The sequence below is a fragment of the Carcharhinus amblyrhynchos genome, unplaced genomic scaffold (genome assembly GCF_965287045.1).
Source record: "Carcharhinus amblyrhynchos unplaced genomic scaffold, sCarAmb.v2.hapA chromosome_204, whole genome shotgun sequence".
In the NCBI taxonomy this organism is placed as follows: Eukaryota; Metazoa; Chordata; class Chondrichthyes; order Carcharhiniformes; family Carcharhinidae; genus Carcharhinus; species Carcharhinus amblyrhynchos.
In genome coordinates this window covers 241,636-265,723 of record NW_027649944.1, presented here as the reverse complement: position 1 = coordinate 265,723, position 24,088 = coordinate 241,636, and the positions used below count along the sequence as shown (strand labels likewise).

Genomic DNA, 24,088 nt, shown 5'->3' with positions numbered 1-24,088 from the left:
CAGCCCTTTGAGCCTGCTCCACCATTCAATCAGATCATAGCTGATCTCTCCCTGCTCTCAAATCCACCTCCCCACTTGTTCCCCATATCCCCTTTTTAATTAATAAACAATAAGGGAGAGGCGGGGTGGGAATGGAACTCTGGATCAAGTTCCCAATCGGAATCCAGTACTCTCACTGCTCCCATCAATCGCACTGCCCCTCACCCTGAGGTTACTCACACGCAGAGTGGCTCCTCCTGCCCTCTGGGAGAAGCTGGGTGGTAGGAGAATCCAGCCAGTGATTGGTCTCTGTATCGAACACTTTGATACGGTTACAGTAGATCTCATTGTTGGAATGGAACGGACCAAATCGATCTGCACGGCCTCCAAACACGTACATCCGACTGCCCATTACTGTTGCCGAGTGGAAATCTCGCCAGCGTGCTGGATTACCCTGCGATGGAGAGCGAGGGGAGGGGAGGGAGAGCGAGGGGAGGGGAGGGAGAGCGAGGGGAGGGAAGGGAGAGCGAGGGGAGGGAAGGGAGAGCGAGGGGAGGGAAGGGAGAGCGAGGGGAGGGAAGGGAGAGCGAGGGGAGGGAAGGGAGAGCGAAGGGAGGGAAGGGAGAGCGAGGGGAGAGCGAGGGGAGAGCGAGGGGAGGGAGGAAACAGAGGGATTGGGGAAGAGTGGGGTGTGGGAAAAAAGAGCAGAGGGAGAAAGCGAGGGATGTAGAAGTAGAGACGGGGAAGGCAAGAGAGAGAGAGCGAGGAGAGGGTGGGAGGAGAGAGAACATAAGAACATAAGAACATAAGAAATAGGAGCAGGAGTAGGCCATCCAGCCCTTCGAGCCTGCCCCGCCATTCAATAAGATCATGGCTGATCTGTCGCTGCTCAGTTCCACTTTCCCGCTTTCTCCCCATAACCCTTAATCCCCTCTCTTATCAAAAACCCATCAACCCGCGTCTTAAAAATATTTAGCGAGGCAGCCTTCACCACTTCAACGGGCAGAGAATTCCAGAGATTCACCACCCTTTGAGTGAAGAAGTTCCTCCTCAACTCCGTTCTAAACCGCCCCCCCTTTATCTTGAGGCTGTGCCCCCTAGTCCTACTGTCTTTTTTGAGCGGGAAGAGTCTTTCCACCTCTATCCTATCCATCCCATTCATCATCTTATACGTCTCAATGAGATCTCCCCTCATTCTTCTAAACTCTAACGAGTACAAGCCCAGTTTATTCAGCCTCTCCTCATAGCTCAACCCCCTCAACTCCGGTATCAGCCTAGTAAACCTCCTCTGCACTCCCTCCAAGGCCAAAATATCTTTGCGCAGGTGCAGTGCCCAAAACTGCACACAGTACTCCAACTGCGGACTCACCAATGCCCTATACAGCCGCAGCAAGACCTCCCTACTTTTATAATCAATCCCCCTCGCTATGAAGGCCAGCATCCCATTCGCCTTCCTGACCACCTGCTGCACCTGCAAGCTGGGTTTTTGGATTTGTGATATGAAAAGCACGGGGTTAGATACAGAGTAAAGCTCCCTCTACACTGTCCCCCATCAAACACTCCCAGGACAGATACAGCACAGGGTTAGATACAGAGTAAAGCTCCCTCTACAGTGTCCCCATCAAACACTCCCAGGACAGGTACAGCACAGGGTTAGATACAGAGTAAAGCTCCCTCTACACTGTCCCCCATCAAACACTCCCAGGACAGGTACAGAACATAGAACATAGAACATTCCAGCGCAGTACAGGCCCTTTGGCCCTCGATGTTGCGCCAACCAGTGGAACCAATCTAATGACTCTCTAACCTAAACTATTCCAATGTTATCCATATGCCCATCCAGTGACCATCTGAACGCCCTTAAAGTTGGCGAGTCCACAACTGCTGCAGGCAGGGCATTCCACGCCCTTAGTACCCTCTGAAAGAACCTACCTCTGACATCCATCCCATCATTACCACCCCTTAATTTAAAGCTATGTCTCCTTGTGATAGCCACCACCATCCTAGGTAAAAGGCTCTCACTGTCCACCCTATCTAATCCTTTGATCATCTTATATGCCTCAATTAGGTCACCTCATAACCTTCTTCTCTCCAATGAAAATAACCTCAAGTCCCTCAGCCTTTCCTCTTAAGACCTTCCCAACATACCAGGCAACATCCTGGTAAACCTCCTCTGCACCCTTTCCAATGCCTCCACATCTTTCTTATAATGCGGCGACCAGAACTGTACACAATACTCCAAGTGTGGCTGCACCAGAGTTTTGTACAGATGCAACATGATCTCACGGCTCCGAAATTCAATCCCTCTACCAATAAAAGCTAACACACTTATCAACCTGGGTGCCAACTTTCAGGGAGCTATGAACATGTACCCCGAGATCTCTCTGCTTGTCAGCACTACTAAGAGTCCTTCCATTAGCCCTATATTCTGTACCCCTGTTACTCTTACCAAAGTGAATCATCTCACACTTTTCCGTATTAAACTCCATCTGCCATCTCTCAGCCCAGCTCTGCAGCTTATCTATGTCCCTCTGCAAACTGTAACACCCATCCTCACTGTCTACAACTCCTCCAACTTTGGTGTTGTCAGCAAACTTACTAACCCATCCTTCTACACCCTCATCTAGATCATTTATAAAAATGACAAACAGCAGTGACCCCAAAACAGATCCCTGAGGTACACCACTTGTAGCTGAACTCCAGGTTGAATATTTCCCATCCACCACCACCCTCTGTCTTCTATCAGCTAGCCAATTCCTGATCCAAACTGCTAAATCACCCTCAATCCCATGCATCTGCATTTTCTGCAATAGCCTACCATGGGGAACCTTATCAAACCCTTTGCTAAAATCCATATACACCACGTCAACTGCCTTACCCTTATCCACCTCTTTGGTCACCTTCTCAAAGAACTCAATAAGGTTTGTGAGGCACAACCTACCCTTCACAAAACCGTATTGACTATCCCTAATCAATTTATTTCTCTCTAGATGATTATAAATCCTATCCCTTATAATTCTTTCCAAAACTTTGCCCACAACAGAAGAAAGGCTCATCGGTCTATAATTCCCAGGATGGTCTCTACTCCCCTTCTTGAACAAGGGGACAACATTTGCTATCCTCCAATCTTCCAGCACGATACCTGAAGCCAATGACGACATGAAGATCAAAGCCAAAGGCTCTGCAATCTCCTCCCGAGCCTCCCAGTGAACCATAGGATAAATCCCATCTGGCCCAGGGGACTTATCTATTTTCATACTCTCAAGAATTGCTAACACCTCCTCCTTATGTACCTCAATCCCGTCTAGTCTAATACCTGGTATCGCAGTATTCTCCTCGACTACACTGACTTTTTCCTGCGTGAATACTGACGAAAAATACTCATTCGGTGTCTCTCCTATCTCATCAGGCTCCACGCACAACTTCCCACTGCTGTCTCTGACTGGCCCTAATCTTGCCCTAACCAATCTTTTATTCTTACCATGCCTATAGAAAGCTTTAGGATTTTCTTTCATCCTAACCGCCAAAGTCTTCTCATGTCCTCTTCTAGCTCTTCTCAACTCTCTCTTTAGCTCCTTCCTGGCTAATTTGTAACTCTCCAGTGACCTAACTGAGCCTTCATGTCTCATCTTTACATAAGCATCCTTCTTCCTCTTCACCAGAGATTCAACTTCCTTAGTACACCACAGTTCCCTCTCTCGACCACTTCCTCCCTGCCTGACAGGTACATATTTATCAAGGACTCGCAGTAGCTGTTCCTTGAATAAGCTCCACGAACAAGCTCCACATTTCAGTTGTTCCCAGCCCCTGCAATTTCCTACTCCAACGTATGTATCCTAAATCTTGCCTCATAGCCTCATAATTTCCTTTCCCCCAGCTATAACTTCTGCCCTTCAGTATATACCTGTCCCTTTCCATCACTAAGGTAAACGTAACCGAATTGTAGTCACTATCACCAAAGTGCTCACCTACCTTCAAGTCTAACACCTGGTCTGGTTCATTACTCAGTACCAAATCCAATGTAGCCTCACCTCTTGTTGGCCTACCTACATACTGCGTCAGGAAACTTTCCTGCGCACATTGGACAAAAACTGACCCCTCTAACACGCTTGAACTATAGCTTTTCCAATCGATACTTGTAAAGTTAAAGTCCCCCATAACAACTACCCTGTTACTTTCGCTCCAATCCAAGGTCATCTTTGCAATCCTTTCCTCTACATCCCTGGAACTTTTTGGAGGCCTATAAAAAACTCCCAGCAGGGTGACCTCTCCTTTCCTGTTTCTAATCTCAGCCCATACTACCTCAATAGACAGGTCCACATCAAACGTCCTTTCTGCCACCGTAATACTGTCCTTGACTAACAATGCCACGCCTCCCCCTCTTCTACCGCCTTCTCTGCTCTGACTGAAACATCTGAACCCCAGAACCCGCAACAACCATTCCTGTCCCTGCTCTATCCATGTCTCTGAAATGGCCACAATATCGAAGTCCCAGGCACCAATCCAGGCTGCAAGTTCATCCACCTTATTGCGTATGCTCCTTGCATTAAGTATACACACTTCAAACCACCCTCCTGCCTGCCAGTACAGCATGGGGTTAGATACAGAGTAAAGCTCCCTCTACACTGTCCCCATCAAACACTCCCAGGACAGGTACAGCACGGGGTTAGATACAGAGTAAAGCTCCCTCTACACTGTCCCCCATCAAACACTCCCAGGACAGGTACAGCACGGGGTTAGATACAGAGTAAAGCTCCCTCTACACTGTCCCCCATCAAACACTCCCAGGACAGGTACAGCACGGGGTTTGATACAGAGTAAAGCTCCCTCTACACTGTCCCCCATCAAACACTCCCAGGACAGGTACAGCACGGAGTTAGATACAGAGTAAAGCTCCCTCTACACTGTCCCTGCATCAAACACTCCCAGGACAGGTACAGCACAGAGTTAGATACAGAGTAAAACACGTTCAGCACTGTTCTCAATAAACACTCCCAGGTGATTAAACTGTCCCTTCTTCTCAGTCCAGAGACATAGAACATAGAACATTACAGCGCAGAACAGGCCCTTCGGCCCACGACGTTGCGCCGACCAGTTAAAAAAAACAACAACAATGACCCTCTAACCTAAACCAATCACTTTTCGTCCATAAACCTGTCCACAGATCTCTTAAACGCCCCCAAACTAGGCGCATTTACAACTGCAGCAGGCAGGGCATTCCAATCCCTCACCACCCTCTGGGTAAAGAACCTACCCCTGACATCTGTCCTATAACTACCACCCCTTAGTTTAAAGCCATGCCCCCTCGTGCTAGATTTTTCCATCAGAGGAAAAAGGCTATCACTATCCACCCTATCTAAACCTCTAATCATCTTATATGTTTCAATAAGATCCCCTCTTAGCCGCCTTCTTTCCAGCGAAAACAACCCCAAATCCCTCAGCCTCTCCTCATAGGATCTCCCCTCCATACCAGGCAACATCCTGGTAAACCTCCTCTGCACCCTCTCCAAAGCCTCCACATCCTTCCTGTAATGTGGGGACCAGAACTGCACACAATACTCCAAGTGCGGCCGCACCAGAGTTGTGTACAGTTGCAACATAACGCTACGACTCCTAAATTCAATCCCCCTACCAATAAACGCCAAGACACTGTATGCCTTCTTAACAACCTTATCTACTTGATTCCCAACTTTCAGGGATCTATGTACACATACACCTAGATCCCTCTGCTCCTCCACACTATTCAAAGTCTTCCCGTTAGCCCTATACTCAACACATCTGTTATTCCTACCAAAGTGAATTACCTCACATTTCTCTGCATTAAACTCCATCCGCCACCTCTCGGCCCAGCTCTGCAACCTGTCTAAGTCTTCCTGCAAACTATGACACCCTTCCTCACTATCTACCACACCTCCGACTTTGGTGTCATCAGCAAATTTACTGATCCACCCAACTATACCCTCATCCAGATCATTAATAAAAATTACAAACAGCAGTGGCCCCAAAACAGATCCCTGAGGCACACCACTCGTAACTGAACTCCATGATGAATATTTACCGTCAACCACTACCCTCTGTCTCCTATCCGCTAGCCAATTCCTAATCCAGTTCCCTAGATCACCCCCAATCCCATACATCTGCATTTTGTGCAGAAGCCTACCATGGTGAACCTTATCAAACGCCTTACTAAAATCCATATACACCACGTCCACTGCCTTACCCCCATCCACCTCTTTGGTCACTTTCTCAAAAAACTCAATAAGGTTAGTAAGGCACGACCTACCCGCTACAAAACCATGCTGACTATCTCCAATCAACTCATTACTCTCCAAATAACTATAAATCCTATCCCTAATAATTTTTTCCAAAACCTTGCCCACAACAGAAGTGAGACTCACCGGTCTATAATTCCCGGGGAAGTCTCTGTTCCCCTTCTTAAACAATGGGACGACATTCGCTAACCTCCAATCATCTGGTACTATACCAGAGGCCAACGACGACCTGAAGATCAGAGCCAGAGGCTCTGCAATCACTTCTCTTGCCTCCCAGAGAATCCTGGGGTAAATCCCATCCGGACCAGGGGACTTATCTATTTTCAGACCCTCCAGAATATCCAGCACATCCTCCTTATCAACTGTAACACTGTCAATTCTACTCCCCTGCAACCCAGTGTCCTCCTCAGCTATATCCATGTCCCCCTGCGTGAACACCAAAGAGAAATATTGGTTCAATGCTTCACCAATCTCCTCCGGTTCCACACATAACTTCCCTCTGCCGTCTATAACTGGCCCTAACCTTGCCCTAACCAACCTTCTGTTCTTGACATACCTATAGAACGCCTTAGGATTCTCCTTAACCCTATCAGCCAAAGTCTTCTCATGTCCAGGGGCTTCTTTTAAAAATGAAGAATAGTCACAGATTTGAGCAGCAGAATGCTGAACTTGTAACTCAGTGCTGGAGTTTGGGAGAGAGATGGAAATGAGTGAGAGTGTGTTGTGAGCTGTGTTGTCTGTACAGGATGATGAATAGCCAATGACACCCAGTGGTGTTCACCAGTACTGCAGGGCAATTGGTTTGAGGTGCTCCAGAATGGCTGGGAGAGGGAGAGATTGTGTTTACATCCCCGTGCTGTACCTGTCCCTAAAGTCAAACTCGACTGAGGCAGCATTATAACAGAATGTTGGACTGCCCAAACAGAAACGACTGTGTGCTCTTCAGATACAGGTCATGTAGCCTCCCTCATGTAGCTCCCTCAGCTATTTACCATTTATATAGATGATCTGGAGGAGGGAACCGAGTGTATGGTGTCGAAATTTGCTGATGACACCAAGATTGGGGGAACGGCAAATTGTGCGGAGGGTGTGGAGAGTCTGCAGAAGGATCTAGATAGGCTGGGCGAATGGGCCAGGAAATGGCAAATGGAATTTAATGTTGGCAAGTGTGAGGTTGTCCACTTTGGTAGGAATAATGGTAGGAAGGACTATTACTTACGGGGCGAAAAGCTGCAGTAGGCGACGGTGCAGAGGGACCTCGGGGTCCTTGTGCATGAGTCACAAAAACCCAGCTTGCAGGTGCAGCAGGTGGTCAGGAAGGCGAATGGGATGCTGGCCTTCATAGCGAGGGGGATTGAATATAAAAGTAGGGAGGTCTTGCTGCAGCTGTATAGGGCACTGGTGAGGCCGCAGCTGGAGTACTGTGTGCAGTTTTGGGCGCCGTACTTACGCAAGGATATTTTGGCCTTGGAGGGAGTGCAGAGGAGGTTTACTAGGCTGATACCGGAGTTGAGGGGGTTGAGCTATGAGGAGAGGCTGAATAAACTAGGCTTGTACTCGTTAGAGTTTAGAAGAATGAGGGGAGATCTCATTGAGACGTATAAGATGATGAATGGGATGGATAGGATTGAGGTGGAGAGACTCTTCCCGCTCAAAAAAGACAGTAGGACGAGGGGGCACAGCCTCAAGATAAAGGGGGGGCAGTTTAGAACGGAGTTGAGGAGGAACTTCTTCACTCAAAGGGTGGTGAATCTCTGGAATTCTCTGCCCGTTGAAGTGGTGGAGGCTGCCTCGCTAAATATTTTTAAGACACGGGTTGATGGGTTTTTGATAAGAGAGGGGATTAAGGGTTATGGGGAGAGGGCGGGAAAGTGGAACTGAGCCACAACAGATCAGCCATGATCTTATTGAATGGCGGGGCAGGCTCGAGGGGCTAGATGGCCTACTCCTGCTCCTATTTCTTATGTTCTCTCTGTGCCTCTCTATCTATCCCTGTCTGCTCTCTATCTCACATTCTCTGAGGACACAATGTCACATTGTAGAGCAATGTGACACTCACTCTGTCACGCAGCAGTGACAGGAGGAGGGGAGCAGGGGCTGTCCTGCTTTCAGTTGTGCAATGTAAGGATTGAGCGAGGAGCCAGCTGAGAGGCTGGCTGAATGTCATCCCCTCTTCACCTGCCTTTCCAAGGATCAGGACTCCACAATGAGCAGCTGTTCAGTGAGTGCAGCTGAATAATCTGCTGTCAGCAAGCAGGTCAAATCTCTGTCACTGCTCCTGACATCCACTCCCTCCCTCCCTTCCATCACCGTCCCATCAGGGAATCTGCAGCTCAGTTACCAGACAATGGTCCAGAGTTATGGAACTAATGACAAGAGTTCAAACAACTAGTAAATTTGATGAAATAAATCTGAAATAAAATTTAGTATGGTTAACAATAAAACACAACTAATGTCCTTTGGGGAAGGAAATCTGCAGTCCTTGCCCTGTCTGGCCAATCCCACAGCAATGTGCCCCTGAATGGCCAAACACAACAGTTACCTTTGTGGCAATCTGGAATCAGCAATAACCACTGACCTTGCCAGAGAATAAAATTGTTCCCCAACTTCCCTCCAAAGGAGGGCAGTGATATTTCTGTGGCCTGTCTTTCAGCACTCCTGTTTAGCTGCTATAATTAGAGGCTGCAGCGAGGCTTCATAAGGGCCTTGGTATAAATAGTTACCCTCAGAGTGCTGACCATTTGTGGACAGTTTCTGACAGTTCGGCATGCTCTCTACATGGGGTGGAAGCCAACAAATTGTCACAGCCCCATTCCACATCCGTGCACAAACCTCCCAATTGTCACAGCCCCATTCCACATCCGTGTACAAACCTCCCAATTGTCACAGCCCCATTCCACATCCGTGTACAAACCTCCCAATTGTCACAGCCCCATTCCACATCCGTGTACAAACCTCCCAATTGTCACAGCCCCATTCCACATCCGTGTACAAACCTCCCAATTGTCACAGCCCCATTCCACATCCGTGTACAAACCTCCCAATTGTCACAGCCCCATTCCACATCCGTGTACAAACCTCCATACAATCGAGGCATTCACGAGGTATTTATTATTTGAAATGGGAGAATGTGCTACAGGCAAACTGCTCAGGCAGTTAGTACAGACAACACAGGCTGAATAGCATCAAAGAACAAAAAACAGTACAGTACAGGAACAGGCCCTTCGGCCCACTAAGTCTGTGCTGACACAGATGCCTGTCTAATCTAATATTTTCTTGCCTCTACGTGGTCCATATCCCTCTATTCTCTGCTTATTCATGTATCTGTTCAGATGCCTCTTGAATGTTGTTATAGGATCTGTTTCTACCACCTCCTCTGGCAGTGCGTTCCAGACATTCACCACCCTCTGTGTGGAAAACCCACCCCTTACATCTCTTTTAAACTTAGCCCCTCTCTCAACCTCTGCACCCACCCCCCCCCGAGTAATTGACCCATTGACCCTGGGAAAAAGACTCTGACTATCCACTCTATCCAAGCCTGTCATAACCTTGTGAACCTCTATCAGCTCCCCCCTCTTCCTCCGACGCTCCAATCAAAACAATCCAAGTTTATTCAACCTTTCTTCATAGCCCATATCCTCCAAACCAGGCACCATCCTGGGAAATCTCTTCTGCATCAACATCCTTCTGATAGTGTGGCAACCAGAAATGTACACAACACTCCAAATGCAGCTTAACCAAAGTCTCATACAGCAGCAACATGATTTTCCAATTCCTATACTCAACTCCCTGATTGATGAAAGCCAGTATGCCATACACCTTCTTCACCACCTTATCCACCTGAGCTGCCACCTTCAGGGAACTGTGGATCTACAGGCCTAGATCCCTCTGTATGGTAATATTTCTAAGGGCTTGCCATTTATGGTAAACTTTCCTTCTGTAGTAGACCTTCCAAATTGCATCACCTCACATTTGTCTGGGTTAAATTCCATCTGCCATCTTTTGGCCCAGTCTCCAGCTGATTTATATCCCGTTGTATCCTCTGATAATCCTCTTCACAAACCGCTACTCCACCAATTATCAGCTGCAAATTTACGAATCAGACCATCTGCACTTTCCTCCAAATCATTTCTATATATTACAAACAACAGAGGCCCCAGCACTGATCCTTGTGGAACACCACCTGTCACCAGCTAGAAAAGTACCCTTCCACTGCTACTCTCTGCTTTCTATGCCTAAGCCAGTTTTGTATCCATCTTTGCAGTTCACCTTGGGTCCCATATGACTTCACCTTCTGTATCAGCCTGCCATGAGGAACCTTATCGAAGGGTTTATGAAAGTCCACATACACAGCATTCACTGCCCTGCCCTGGGCAATTATTCTCATCAGTTTCTCAAAAATCTCAATCAAGTTTGTGAGACATGATCTCCCTTCAGAAAACCATGCTGCCTATCACTAATAAGCCTATTCTCTTCCAGATGTGAGTACATCCTGTCCCTAAGAATTTTCTCCAATAATTTCCCCATCACTGATGTAAGACTCACAGGCCTGTAATTTCCCAGTTTGTCTCTTCTGCCCTTCTTAAACAGAGGAACAATGTTAGCTACTCTCCAATCCTCTGTCACCTTGCCTGTGACTAAAGAAGATATAAAGATTGTGGCCAAGGCCTCAGCAATTTCTTCCCACACCTCTCTCAATATTCTGGGATAGATCCTATCTGGCCCAGGGGACTTGTCACCTTAATGTTTTCCAAAACCTCCATTACCCCCTCCCTTTTTATCTCAACATGTCCTGGAATGTCAACATCCTCCTTCCTACACTCACCATCCACCACATCCTTCTCCTTTGTGAATACTGATGCAAAGTACTCAGTAAAGACCTCACCCACCTCATCTGGTTCCACACACAAATTCCCTCCACAGTCCTTGAGTGGATCGATCCTTTCCTTAGCTACCCTCTTCATCCTTATATATGCATAAAAAACCTTGGGATTCTCTTTAATCCTGCCTACCAAGGACATTTCAAGGCCCCTTTTTGCCCTCCTAAGCCCCAGTTTAAGTTCTTTCCTGCTATCTTGGTATTCCCCAAGAGCTTTATCCATTTTCAATTTCCTGAAATGTATGTCTGCCTTCTTTTTCACTAAGGTCACAATCTCTTATCATAAGAACATAAGAACATAAGAAACAGGAGCAGGAGTAGGCCATCTAGCCCCTCGAGCCTGCCCCGCCATTCAATAAGATCATGGCTGATCTGTCGTGGCTCAGTTCCACTTTCCCGCCCTCTCCCCATAACCCTTAATCCCCTCTCTTATCAAAAACCCATCAACCCGCGTCTTAAAAATATTTAGCGAGGCAGCCTCCACCACTTCAACGGGCAGAGAATTCCAGAGATTCACCACCCTTTGAGTGAAGAAGTTCCTCCTCAACTCCGTTCTAAAACGCCCCCCCTTTATCTTGAGGCTGTGCCCCCTAGTCCTACTGTCTTTTTTGAGCGGGAAGAGTCTCTCCACCTCTATCCTATCCATCCCATTCATCATCTTAAGTCTCAATGAGATCTCCCCTCATTCTTCTAAACTCTAACGAGTACAAGCCTAGTTTATTCAGCTTCTCCTCATAGCTCAACCCCCTCAACTCCGGTATCAGCCTAGTAAACCTCCTCTGCACTCCCTCCAAGGCCAAAATATCTTTGCGCAGGTGCGGCGCCCAAAACTGCACACAGTACTCCAACTGCGGCCTCACCAGTGCCCTATACAGCTGCAGCAAGACCTCCCTACTTTTATATTCAATCCCCCTCGCTATGAAGGCCAGCATCCCATTCGCCTTCCTGACCACCTGCTGCACCTGCAAGCTGGGTTTTTGCGACTCATGCACAAGAACCCCGAGGTCCCTCTGCACCGTCGCCTGCTGCAGTTTTTCGCCACGTAAGTAATAGTCCTTCCTACCATTATTCCTACCAAAGTGGACCACCTCACACTTGCCAACATTAAATTCCATTTGCCATTTCCTGGCCCATTCGCCCAGCCTATCTAGATCCTTCTGCAGACTCTCCACACCCTCCGCACAATTTGCCGTTCCCCCAATCTTGGTGTCATCAGCAAATTTCGACACCCTACACTCGGTTCCCTCCTCCAGATCATCTATATAAATGGTAAAAAGCTGAGGCCCCAGCACCGACCCCTGGGGCACTCCACTAGTCACCATCCGCCAATCCGAATAGCACCCGTTGACCCCCACTCTCTGCCTCCTATTTGACAACCAATCCTCTATCCACGCTAACACCCTACCCCCAACTCCATGTCCCTCGACCTTCTGCAATAACCTCTTGTGAGGTACTTTGTCAAACGCCTTCTGAAAATCCAGAAAGACCACATGCACCGGCTCTCCTCTATCCACCGCCCTAGACACATCCTCATAGAACTCCAGTAAATTTGTCAGACACGACTTCCCTTTAATGAAACCGTGCTGCGTCTGCTCTATCAAGCAGTTCCCTTCAAGATGCCTCGCAATTTCCTCCTTAATGACGGATTCTAACATTTTACCTACCACAGACGTTAAACTAACCGGCCTATAATTCCCCGCCTTTTGCCTGGCACCCTTCTTAAACAACGGCGTAACATTAGCCGTTTTCCAATCCTCCTGCACTTCCCCAGAATCCAGCGACGTCTGGAAAATAACCACCAAGGCATCCACTATCACCTCCGCCATTTCTTTCAGGACCCTCGGATGCATTCCATCCGGTCCTGGGGACTTGTCCACAATCAGCCCCTCCAGTCTGTCGAGCACCGCCTCCCTAGTAACAGTAATGTCATTAAGACCCTCCAGTCCTACCACCTTTCCATCACTAACACCCGGCAAATTATTCACGTCCTCCTCCGTGAAGACAGAAACAAAAAAGTTATTCAATACCTTAGCCATATCCCCATCCCCTACCACTAGGTCCCCTTTCTCATCCTCTAAAGGACCAACGTTCACCCTAGCCAGCCTCTTCCTTTTTATATATTTATAAAAACTCTTGCTATCCTTTTTTATAGTAAGCGCTAGCCCAGCTTCATAGTTTCTCCTACCCTCCTTTATCAACTTCTTTGTCAATCTTTGTTGACATTTAAACCTCTCCCAATCCTCTTCTCGCCCACTACTCTTAGCTACTCTAAATTCCTCCGCTTTTAATTTAACACTTTCCTTCACCTCCTTCGTTATCCACGGCTTATTACCTCTCCTCCTACTGTCCTTTTTGACCATCGGAATAAATTTCCGCTGAGCACCAAGAAAGGTCTCCTTAAAGATCCTCCACTGCTCCTCAGCAGACCCTCCCTCCAACGCGCTCCCCCAGTCCACATTTGCCAATTCTTCTCTCATCCTACCGTACTCCCCTCTATTCAAACAAAGTACGCGTGTCTGGGAACCCACTTTCTCCTCCTCCATCTGCACCAGAAACTCCACCATACAATGATCACTCTCCCCAAGAGAATCCTTCACCACAAGGTCCCTAATTCTACCCACCTCATTACATAGCACCAGATCCAAGATAGCTCTCTCCCTCGTCGGCTCCAACACGCACTGTTCCAGGAAACTATCCCGGCAGCATTCCAAGAACTCCTCCTCGAGCCCACCGTGTCCAACATGGGTCGACCAATCAATATGCAGATTGAAATCCCCCATAACTACGGCCGTCCCATTCCTGCACGCCGCACTTATTTGCGCGTTAACAGCCCGCCCCACCTCCAGATCATTATTCGGGGGCCTATAGACGACACCCACCAGCGTCTTCCTCCCTTTGCTGTTCCTAATCTCCACCCACAACGATTCCACCTTCTGCTCCTTGGCTCCAATATCATCCCTTGCTACCACCTTGATGCTATCCTTAATCAGCAGAGCTACGCCCCCCCCTTTTCCCTCCTGCCTATCCTTCCTAAACACTTGATAGCCCTGTACATTCAGCTCCCAGTCCCTGTCACCCTGCAGCCACGTCTCTGTAATGGCCACCAGATCGTATCCATTTGTGTCGATCTGCGCCACCAGCTCATCCACTTTATTCCGAATGCTTCGTGCATTCAGATAAAGCGCTTTCATCCCAGCCTTCACCTGGACCCTATTTGCCGTAACGCCACCAACTATACTCACGCCCCCTACTCCCTCTATTATTGGGACATCCTCGGCCTCTTCCCTTACCTGTACCCTATCCTTAACTTTAGACCTCGTAACGTCACCCCCCCTCGCACCCTCCCCCCCCCTAATTAGTTTAAAGCCCTGTCTACAGTCCTCTTTACTCTATTCGCCAGCACTCTGGTCCCAGCACGGTTCAGACCAACCCCATCCCACCCGAACAGGTCCCACCTACCCCAATACTGGTGCCAATGCCCCATAAATTCAAACCCATTCCTCCCACACCAATCCCTGAGCCACCCATTCACTTCCTTAATCCTGTCAACCTTATGCCCATCTGCACTCGGTTCAGGTAGTAGCCCAGAGATGACCACCTTGTCGGTTCTACTTTTTAATTCCATTCCCAGCTTTTCATACTCCCTCCCCAGATCCTCAGTCCACATTTTGCTTACGTCGCCGGCACCGTCCTGAATCTTGCCATCTTTATCTTTCATTTTTACAGGGATATCCTTGTCCTGAATTGTTAACAACTGACTTTTAAAAGATTCCCACATATCGGATGTGGATTTACCCTCAAATAGCAGCCCCCAGTCTACATTCCCTAGCTCCCACCCCCAGTCTACATTCCCTAGCTCCTGTCCCAGTCTACATTCCCTAGCTCCTGTCCCAGTCTACATTCCCTAGCTCCTGTCCCAGTCTACATTCCCTAGCTCCTGTCCCAGTCTACATTCCCTAGCTCCCGCCCCCAGTCTACATTCCCTAGCTCCCGCCCCCAGTCTACATTCCCTAGCTCCCGCCCCCAGTCTACATTCCCTAGCTCCCGCCCCCGTCTACATTCCCTAGCTCCCACCCCCAGTCTACATTCCCTAGCTCCTGTCCCAGTCTACATTCCCTAGCTCCCGCCCCCAGTCTACATTCCCTAGCTCCTGTCCCAGTCTACATTCCCTAGCTCCCGCCCCCGTCTACATTCCCTAGCTCCTGTCCCAGTCTACATTCCCTAGCTCCTGTCCCAGTCTACATTCCCTAGCTCCCACCCCCAGTCTACATTCCCTCGCTCCTGTCCCAGTCTACATTCCCTAGCTCCTGTCCCAGTCTACATTCCCTAGCTCCTGTCCCAGTCTACATTCCCTAGCTCCTGTCCCAGTCTACATTCCCTAGCTCCCGCCCCCAGTCTACATTCCCTAGCTCCTGTCCCAGTCTACATTCCCTAGCTCCTGTCCCAGTCTACATTCCCTAGCTCCCGCCCCCAGTCTACATTCCCTAGCTCCCACCCCCAGTCTACATTCCCTCGCTCCCGCCCCCAGTCTACATTCCCTAGCTCCCACCCCCAGTCTACATTCCCTAGCTCCCGCCCCCAGTCTACATTCCCTAGCTCCCGCCCCCAGTCTACATTCCCTAGCTCCCACCCCCAGTCTACATTCCCTCGCTCCCGCCCCCAGTCTAAATTCCCTCGCTCCCGCCCCCAGTCTACATTCCCACGCTCCTGTCCCAGTCTACATTCCCTAGCTCCCGCCCCCAGTCTACATTCCCACGCTCCTGTCCCAGTCTACATTCCCTAGCTCCTGTCCCCAGTCTACATTCCCTAGCTCCCGCCCCCAGTCTACATTCCCTAGCTCCCACCCCCAGTCTACATTCCCTAGCTCCTGTCCCAGTCTACATTCCCTAGCTCCCGCCCCCAGTCTACATTCCCTAGCTCCTGTCCCAGTCTACATTCCCTAGCTCCTGTCCCAGTCTACATTCCCTAGCTCCCGCCCCCAGTCTACATTCCCTAGCTCCTGTCCCAGTCTACATTCCCTAGCTCCCGCCCCCAGTCTACATTCCCTAGCTCCTGCCTCCAGTCTACATTCCCTAGCTCCCGCCCCCAGTCTACATTCCCTAGCTCCCGCCCCCAGTCTACATTCCCTAGCTCCTGTCCCAGTCTACATTCCCTAGCTCCTGTCCCAGTCTACATTCCCTAGCTCCTGTCCCAGTCTACATTCCCTAGCTCCCGCCCCCAGTCTACATTCCCTAGCTCCCGCCCCCAGTCTACATTCCCTAGCTCCCGCCCCCAGTCTACATTCCCTAGCTCCCGCCCCTAGTCTACACTCCCTAGCTCCCGCCCCCAGTCTACATTCCCTAGCTCCCGCCCCCAGTCTACATTCCCTCGCTCCTGTCCCAGTCTACATTCCCTAGCTCCTGTCCCCAGTCTACATTCCCTAGCTCCCGACCCCAGTCTACATTCCCTAGCTCCCGCCCCCAGTCTACATTCCCTCGCTCCTGTCCCAGTCTACATTCCCTAGCTCCCGCCCCCAGTCTACATTCCCTAGCTCCTGTCCCCAGTCTACATTCCCTCGCTCCTGTCCCAGTCTACATTCCCTCGCTCCCGCCCCCAGTCTACATTCCCTAGCTCCCGCCCCCAGTCTACATTCCCTAGCTCCCGCCCCTAGTCTACACTCCCTAGCTCCCGCCCCCAGTCTACATTCCCTAGCTCCCGCCCCCAGTCTACATTCCCTAGCTCCCGCCCCCAGTCTACATTCCCTAGCTCCCGCCCCCAGTCTACATTCCCTCGCTCCTGTCCCAGTCTACATTCCCTAGCTCCCGCCCCCAGTCTACATTCCCTCGCTCCTGTCCCAGTCTACATTCCCTAGCTCCTGTCCCCAGTCTACATTCCCTCGCTCCTGTCCCAGTCTACATTCCCTCGCTCCCGCCCCCAGTCTACATTCCCTAGCTCCCGACCCCAGTCTACATTCCCTAGCTCCCGCCCCCAGTCTACATTCCCTCGCTCCTGTCCCAGTCTACATTCCCTAGCTCCCGCCCCCAGTCTACATTCCCTAGCTCCTGTCCCCAGTCTACATTCCCTCGCTCCTGTCCCAGTCTACATTCCCTCGCTCCCGCCCCCAGTCTACATTCCCTAGCTCCCGCCCCCAGTCTACATTCCCTAGCTCCCGCCCCTAGTCTACATTCCCTAGCTCCCGCCCCCAGTCTACATTCCCTAGCTCCCGCCCCTAGTCTACACTCCCTAGCTCCCGCCCCCAGTCTACATTCCCTAGCTCCCGCCCCCAGTCTACATTCCCTAGCTCCCGCCCCCAGTCTACATTCCCTAGCTCCCGCCCCCAGTCTACATTCCCTCGCTCCTGTCCCAGTCTACATTCCCTAGCTCCTGTCCCCAGTCTACATTCCCTCGCTCCTGTCCCAGTCTACATTCCCTCGCTCCCGCCCCCAGTCTACATTCCCTAGCTCCCGCCCCCAGTCTACATTCCCTAGCTCCCGCCCCTAGTCTACACTCCCTAGCTCCCGCCCCCAGTCTACATTCCCTAGCTCCCGCCCCTAGTCTACACTCCCTAGCTCCCGCCCCCAGTCTACATTCCCTAGCTCCCGCCCCCAGTCTACATTCCCTCGCTCCTGTCCCAGTCTACATTCCCTAGCTCCTGTCCCCAGTCTACATTCCCTAGCTCCCGACCCCAGTCTACATTCCCTAGCTCCCGCCCCCAGTCTACATTCCCTCGCTCCTGTCCCAGTCTACATTCCCTAGCTCCCGCCCCCAGTCTACATTCCCTAGCTCCTGTCCCCAGTCTACATTCCCTCGCTCCTGTCCCAGTCTACATTCCCTAGCTCCCGCCCCCAGTCTACATTCCCTAGCTCCCGCCCCCAGTCTACATTCCCTAGCTCCCGCCCCTAGTCTACACTCCCTAGCTCCCGCCCCCAGTCTACATTCCCTAGCTCCCGCCCCCAGTCTACATTCCCTCGCTCCTGTCCCAGTCTACATTCCCTAGCTCCTGTCCCCAGTCTACATTCCCTAGCTCCCGCCCCCAGTCTACATTCCCTAGCTCCCGCCCCCAGTCTACATTCCCTCGCTCCTGTCCCAGTCTACATTCCCTAGCTCCTGTCCCCAGTCTACATTCCCTAGCTCCCGACCCCAGTCTACATTCCCTAGCTCCCACCCCCAGTCTACATTCCCTAGCTCCCGCCCCCAGTCTACATTCCCTAGCTCCCGCCCCCACTCTACATTCCCTAGCTCCCGCCCCCACTCTACATTCCCTAGCTCCCGCCCCCAGTCTACATTCCCTAGCTCCTGTCCCAGTCTACATTCCCTAGCTCCCGCCCCCACTCTACATTCCCTAGCTCCCGCCCCCACTCTACATTCCCTAGCTCCCGCCCCCAGTCTACATTCCCTAGCTCCCGCCCCCAGTCTACATTCCCTAGCTCCCGCCCCCAGTCTACATTCCCTAGCTCCCACCCCCAGTCTACATTCCCTAGCTCCTGCCTCCAGTCTACATTCCCTAGCTCCTGCCTCCAGTCTACATTCCCTCGCTCCCGCCCCCAGTCTACATTCCCTAGCTCCTGTCCCAGTCTACATTCCCTAGCTCCTGTCTAATACCCCAGTTTAGTACTTCCACTCTGGGATTACTATCCTTTTCTACTAGTATATTGAAACTTATAGAATTATGATCACTGTTCCCAAAATGGTTGCCCACTGAGATACCAATCACCTGTCTGGACTTGTTCCCCAGAACCAGGTCTAAGAAAGCTCCTTCCTGGGTTGGACTATCTACATATTGCCTCAGGAAGCACTCTTGGACACACTGAACAAACTCTGCCCCGTCCAAGCCCCAGCACTAAAGGAATCCTTCTCCACTCAAACAGCTCAGAGAAAAACTGCACAAGTGTATTGAAGATTGAGGTATAAATTGTGATGGCCTAATTATTGCTTTTGCAAATACTCATCATTCCCCCTCCACCCCACCCTCCACAGCTCCTCGTTCAGCTATTGGAGCGTTCATAGTCTGCATCAACTTTTCACCCTGAAATAGCTGTTTCACTGCCCAGAGACTGTAAATCAGCAGATGGGAGCAAGTAGGCAGTACAGGCTGTGCTGCACTTAAAGACATGGTACAGACTGTGTGTGGCATGGCACTTGACAAACAGAAATGGATCTTCTATTTATTCTTTCACAACATGTGGGCATCACAGGCCACACCAGTGCTTACTGCCCTTGAGAAGGTGCAAAGGGAAGGAAGAATCTGAGGACAGGGGCTAGCCACTGCACTGTGCCCAGCTAGGGTTCAGATCAGACCAGCAGCTAGCCTGTGCAGCCATTTTATGGAACAAAACAGTCCAGCGTTGTGACAGGAGGCTGAGATTGGTCAGAAAATACGGAGAGACCACAATTCCAACATGATGAGTCTCCCCGTGGTCAAAACATGTCTGCCCATTGTGTCACATCAGCAACATGTCCATGAAACGTCCATGTACCCAGCAGCCAAACTACGCAGTGGAAAGGTTCAAAAACACTTCCAGTCACAAGCACAGCTCAGGAAAAGACATGACTGGCTGTGGTACTGGGCTGCCTGGGTGACAGAATGTAATTAAAGTTTACAATAACTTTCAGATGTAAAACCATATCAAACATCAATTTCCCAGCTCCTGTCTACGACAACATTAGAATGATGGCTGAGAGAGAAGTTAGCTTCTGAGAAATAGGTTTCCCTCCGTATCGAATGCAGCTTATCGATGTGGGACACAGTCAGATCCCATCTAACCAGTCAGATCAGGAGGTGTCTGTGAAGAATCTAAGCTGCAGTTATAACGGCTGATTATCTGAGTAGCAGGGATACAGGGAAAAGGCAGGGGAATGACTCTAAATCATGATGCTGGTTTGGAGAGTTGGTACAGTCACAATGGGCCAAATGGCCTTGTTCTACATCGTGACAATTCTTTGGAGCTATTCAAGGTCCTTTTGTGTTGAATGGAATGGAGTGAGTGATGGAGACAGAACCTTCACAAAGGCTGCACTAGGTGCCTTGTTGCTAATTTGTGTGGTTTCATTATCAACTCTATTCCTGGAGCGTTACTACTTCACAAAGTGTCAGCTAATTCACCCAACTGGAATATTCAATTCTTTTTATTCATCCATGGGACATGGGTGTCTCTGGCTGGCCAACATTTATTGCCCATCCCTAGCCCATGTCTTCTTGAATCGCTGCAGTCCACATTCTATGGGCTGACCCACAATGCCATTAGGGAGGGAATTCCAGGATTTTGACCCAGCGACTGCGAAGGAACAGCGATATATTTCCAAGTCAGGATGGTGAGTGGCTTGGAGGGGAACTTGCAGGTGGTGGTGTTCCCGTTTATCTGCTGCCCTTGTCCTCCCAGGTGGAAGTGGTTGTGGGTTTGGAAGGTCCTGTCTAAGGATCTTTGGTGAATTGTTGCAGTGAATCTTGTAGATAGTACACACTGCTGTTACTGAGCATCGGTGGTGGAGGGAGTGGATGTTTGAGGATTTGGTGACAATCAAGCGAGTGCTTTGTCCTGGATGGTGTTGAAGCTTCTTGGGTGTTGGAGCTGCACCCATCCAGGCAAGTGGGGAGTATTCCATCACACTCCTGACTTGTGCCTTGTAGATGTTGGATAGGGTTTGGGGAGTCAGGAGGTGAGTTACTCACTGCAGTATTCCCAGCCTCTGACCTACTCTTGTAGACATTGTGTTTATGTGGTGTGTCCAGTTAAATTTCTGGTCAATGGTAACTGTAAGCATGTGGACAGTAGGGGATTCAGTGATGGTAACATCACTGGGTGTCAAGGGGTGGTTAGAGTGTCTCTTATTGGTGATGGTCATTGCCACTTGTCAGCCCAAACCCGGATACTGTCCAGATCTTGTTGTATTTGAACAGGGACTGCTTCAGTCTCTGAGGAGTGGGGAATGGTGCTGAACATTGTGCATTCATCAGCGAACATCCCCACTCTGACCTTACGATGGAGGGAAGGTCATTGATGAAGCAGCTGAAGATTGTTGGGCCTAGGACACTATCCTGAGGGACTCCTGCAGAGATGTCCTGGAGCTGGGATGACTGACCCTCCAGAACCACAACCATCTTCCTATGTACCAGGTATGACTCCACCCAGCGGAGAGGTTTCCCCCGATACCCAATGATTCCAGTTTCGCTCGGACTCCTTGATACCACACTCGGTCGAATGCAGCCTTGATATCGAGGGCTGTCACTCTGACCTCACCTCTGGAGTTCAGCTCTTTTGTCCATGTTTGAACCAAGGCTGTGATGAGGTCAGGAGTTGAGTGACCCTGGAGAAACCCAAACTGGGCGTCACTGAGCAGGTGCTGCTGGATCGCGCTGTCGATAACCCCTTCCATCACTTTACTGAATTAATTAAATGGATGGAGAGGAAGACAGTTATGGAGAGATGATTCTGAAAGAGTAATTCCAAATCTAATCCTTACAATGTGCCATTGCCTCGGTCATTCAGAATGAATTAAATCACTGCACTTTTCACACTGACAAAACTAATATGGCCGTTTAAAGTTTACTTATTAGTGCCACAAGTAGGCTTACATTAACACTGCAATGAAGTTACTGTGAAAATCCGCTTGTCGCCGCACTCTGACGCCTGTTCAGGTACGCCAAGGGAGAATTTAGCACGGACAATGCATCCTAACCAGCACATCTTTCAGACTGTGGGAGAAAACCGCAGCATGCAGTTTTTAAATATTTGGACTGTTTTCTTTATTCTACTCATCTCGTTCACTGATGTACTTTAGGGAAGGAAATCTGCCATCCTTACCCGGCCTGGCCTACATGTGACTCCAGAACCACAGCGATATGGTTCATTCTTACCTGTCATATGATTCATATGAATCATATGAAATCATATGGAATCATATGATTCTACCACTGGATGTGGTTATCACTGGCAAGGCTGACAATGTTACCCATCCTTAATTGCCCCTGTACTGAGTAACCTGCTCAGCCATTTCAGAGACAGGTAAGAATGAACCATATTGCTGTGGTTCTGGAGTCACATGTAGGCCAGGCCGGGTAAGGATGGCAGATCTCCTTCCCTAAAGTACATCAGTGAACGAGATGAGTTTTCCTGACAATCGAGAATGATTGCATGGTCATCATTACTGAGACTAGTTTTATATTCCAGGCTCAGTAACTGATTTTAAATTCCCTCAGCTGCTGCGGTGAGATTTGAAGCCATGTCTCCTGAGAGCTAGCCTGGGTCTCTGGATTATCACCACACAGTTGACACCATTAGACCTGCTGTGCATAAGATAGAGAAATATTCTCTCCATCCACTGTTACCCAACTGTAAGGACAGGGATTCTAGTTCACACTGCAATATCAGCACTTTGAAACAGCAAGGGGGGGGGGGGGGGGGGTGGTGGTCACCAACAGGATGGGGATGGTTCCCAGCAGGATTGGGGGGAGTGGGGGGGATGGTCCCCCAGCAGGATTGGGGGGAGGGGGGGGATGGTCCCCCAGCAGGAACTTATGTCACTGCTAGGATCCAGTTCAGTCATTCACACTATCATCCAGATAATAAAGGATGTCATTCTGCAGGGTCTAGGAGATATGCTGATGATTACAACGCTGTGCTAGTGAAAGGCTGGAACGGTTTAACACTGGGTAGAACATGCACCTTCTGCCTTCCCCACACTCGGCTCACTCACTGACTGACCTTTGCATTGACCAGGCTCCACGTCATTGTCATAGTATCGAGGCGATGGATTTCATTGGAGAAGCAATCAGCCTATGTGAACACAGAACTGTATTAGACACAAATACAAAGCACTTCCTTCACAGCCTTTATTCTGTTTCACACTGATTAGCTTTGGTCTCTGTGTTCTGGAAAGTATCCTTTTCTGAAGGGGTTGAGAAAGTGTGGACACATTTCCATGGAGTAGGACTGAGAGGGGACAATGATGAGAAAAGACTGAATATTCTCTCTCTGAAAGAGGAGATCACTGAACAATCACAGCTTTACAATGAAGTCACTATCTGTGAGGATTACCTGTGGAGTGACTGGGGCCACCAATACAAAACAGGAGAAAACTCTTCACCCAGACTGCTGAGACTCACCAGCACTGAAACAACAGGATGGATGAACTTATGGTGCAGCTGGATAAATAAGAGAGAAAGGAACAGAAAGATATAGGGAAAGTGGAGAGAGAACAGTGTTAAAATATTCCTGGGTTAAGCAGGAAGATACAGGGAGAGTGGAGATAGAACAGTGTTAGTTATTCCTGGGTTAAGCAGGAAGATATAGGGAGAGTGGAGTTAGAACAGTGTTAAATATTCCTGGGTTAAGCAGGAAGGTATAGGGAGAGTGGAGTTAGAACAGTGTTAAATATTCCTGGGTTAAGCAGGAAGGTATAGGGAGAGTGGAGTTAGAACAGTGTTAGTTATTCCTGGGTTAAGCAGGAAGATATAGGGAGAGTGCAGTTAGAACAGTGTTAAATATTCCTGGGTTAAGCAGGAAGGTATAGGGAGAGTGGAGATAGAACAGTGTTAGTTATTCCTGGGTTAAGCAGGAAGGTATAGGGAGAGTGGAGTTAGAACAGTGTTAAGTATTCCTGGGTTAAGCAGGAAGGTATAGGGAGAGTGGAGTTAGAACAGTGTTAGTTATTCCTGGGTTAAGCAGGAAGATATAGGGAGAGTGCAGTTAGAACAGTGTTAGTTATTCCTGGGTTAAGCAGGAAGGTATAGGGAGAGTGGAGATAGAACAGTGTTAGTTATTCCTGGGTTAAGCAGGAAGGTATAGGGAGAGTGGAGTTAGAACAGTGTTAAATATTCCTGGGTTAAGCAGGAAGGTATAGGGAGAGTGGAGATAGAACAGTGTTAGTTATTCCTGGGTTAAGCAGGAAGATATAGGGAGAGTGCAGTTAGAACAGTGTTAGTTATTCCTGGGTTAAGCAGGAAGGTATAGGGAGAGTGGAGATAGAACAGTGTTAAATA

At 49.4% G+C, this 24,088-nt stretch overlaps 1 protein-coding gene across 5 annotated transcripts in view; it reads right to left on the bottom strand.

The window, feature by feature from the left end:
* The window catches only part of klhdc3 (kelch domain containing 3), a 128,689-nt gene that overhangs the window by 49,465 nt on the left and 55,136 nt on the right, over nt 1-24,088 (bottom strand). For all 5 annotated transcript variants that reach the window (XR_013885919.1, XM_080183269.1, XM_080183268.1 and 2 more), the window contains 2 exons: nt 22,812-22,883; nt 220-433 (listed from right to left, as the gene is read on the bottom strand). Coding sequence is in view for 4 of the 5 variants with exons in the window: in XM_080183269.1 (XP_080039395.1) it covers nt 220-433; nt 22,812-22,883 (286 nt within the window). In the remaining variant the exon portion in view is untranslated. The remainder of the gene's footprint in view (nt 1-219; nt 434-22,811; nt 22,884-24,088) is intronic.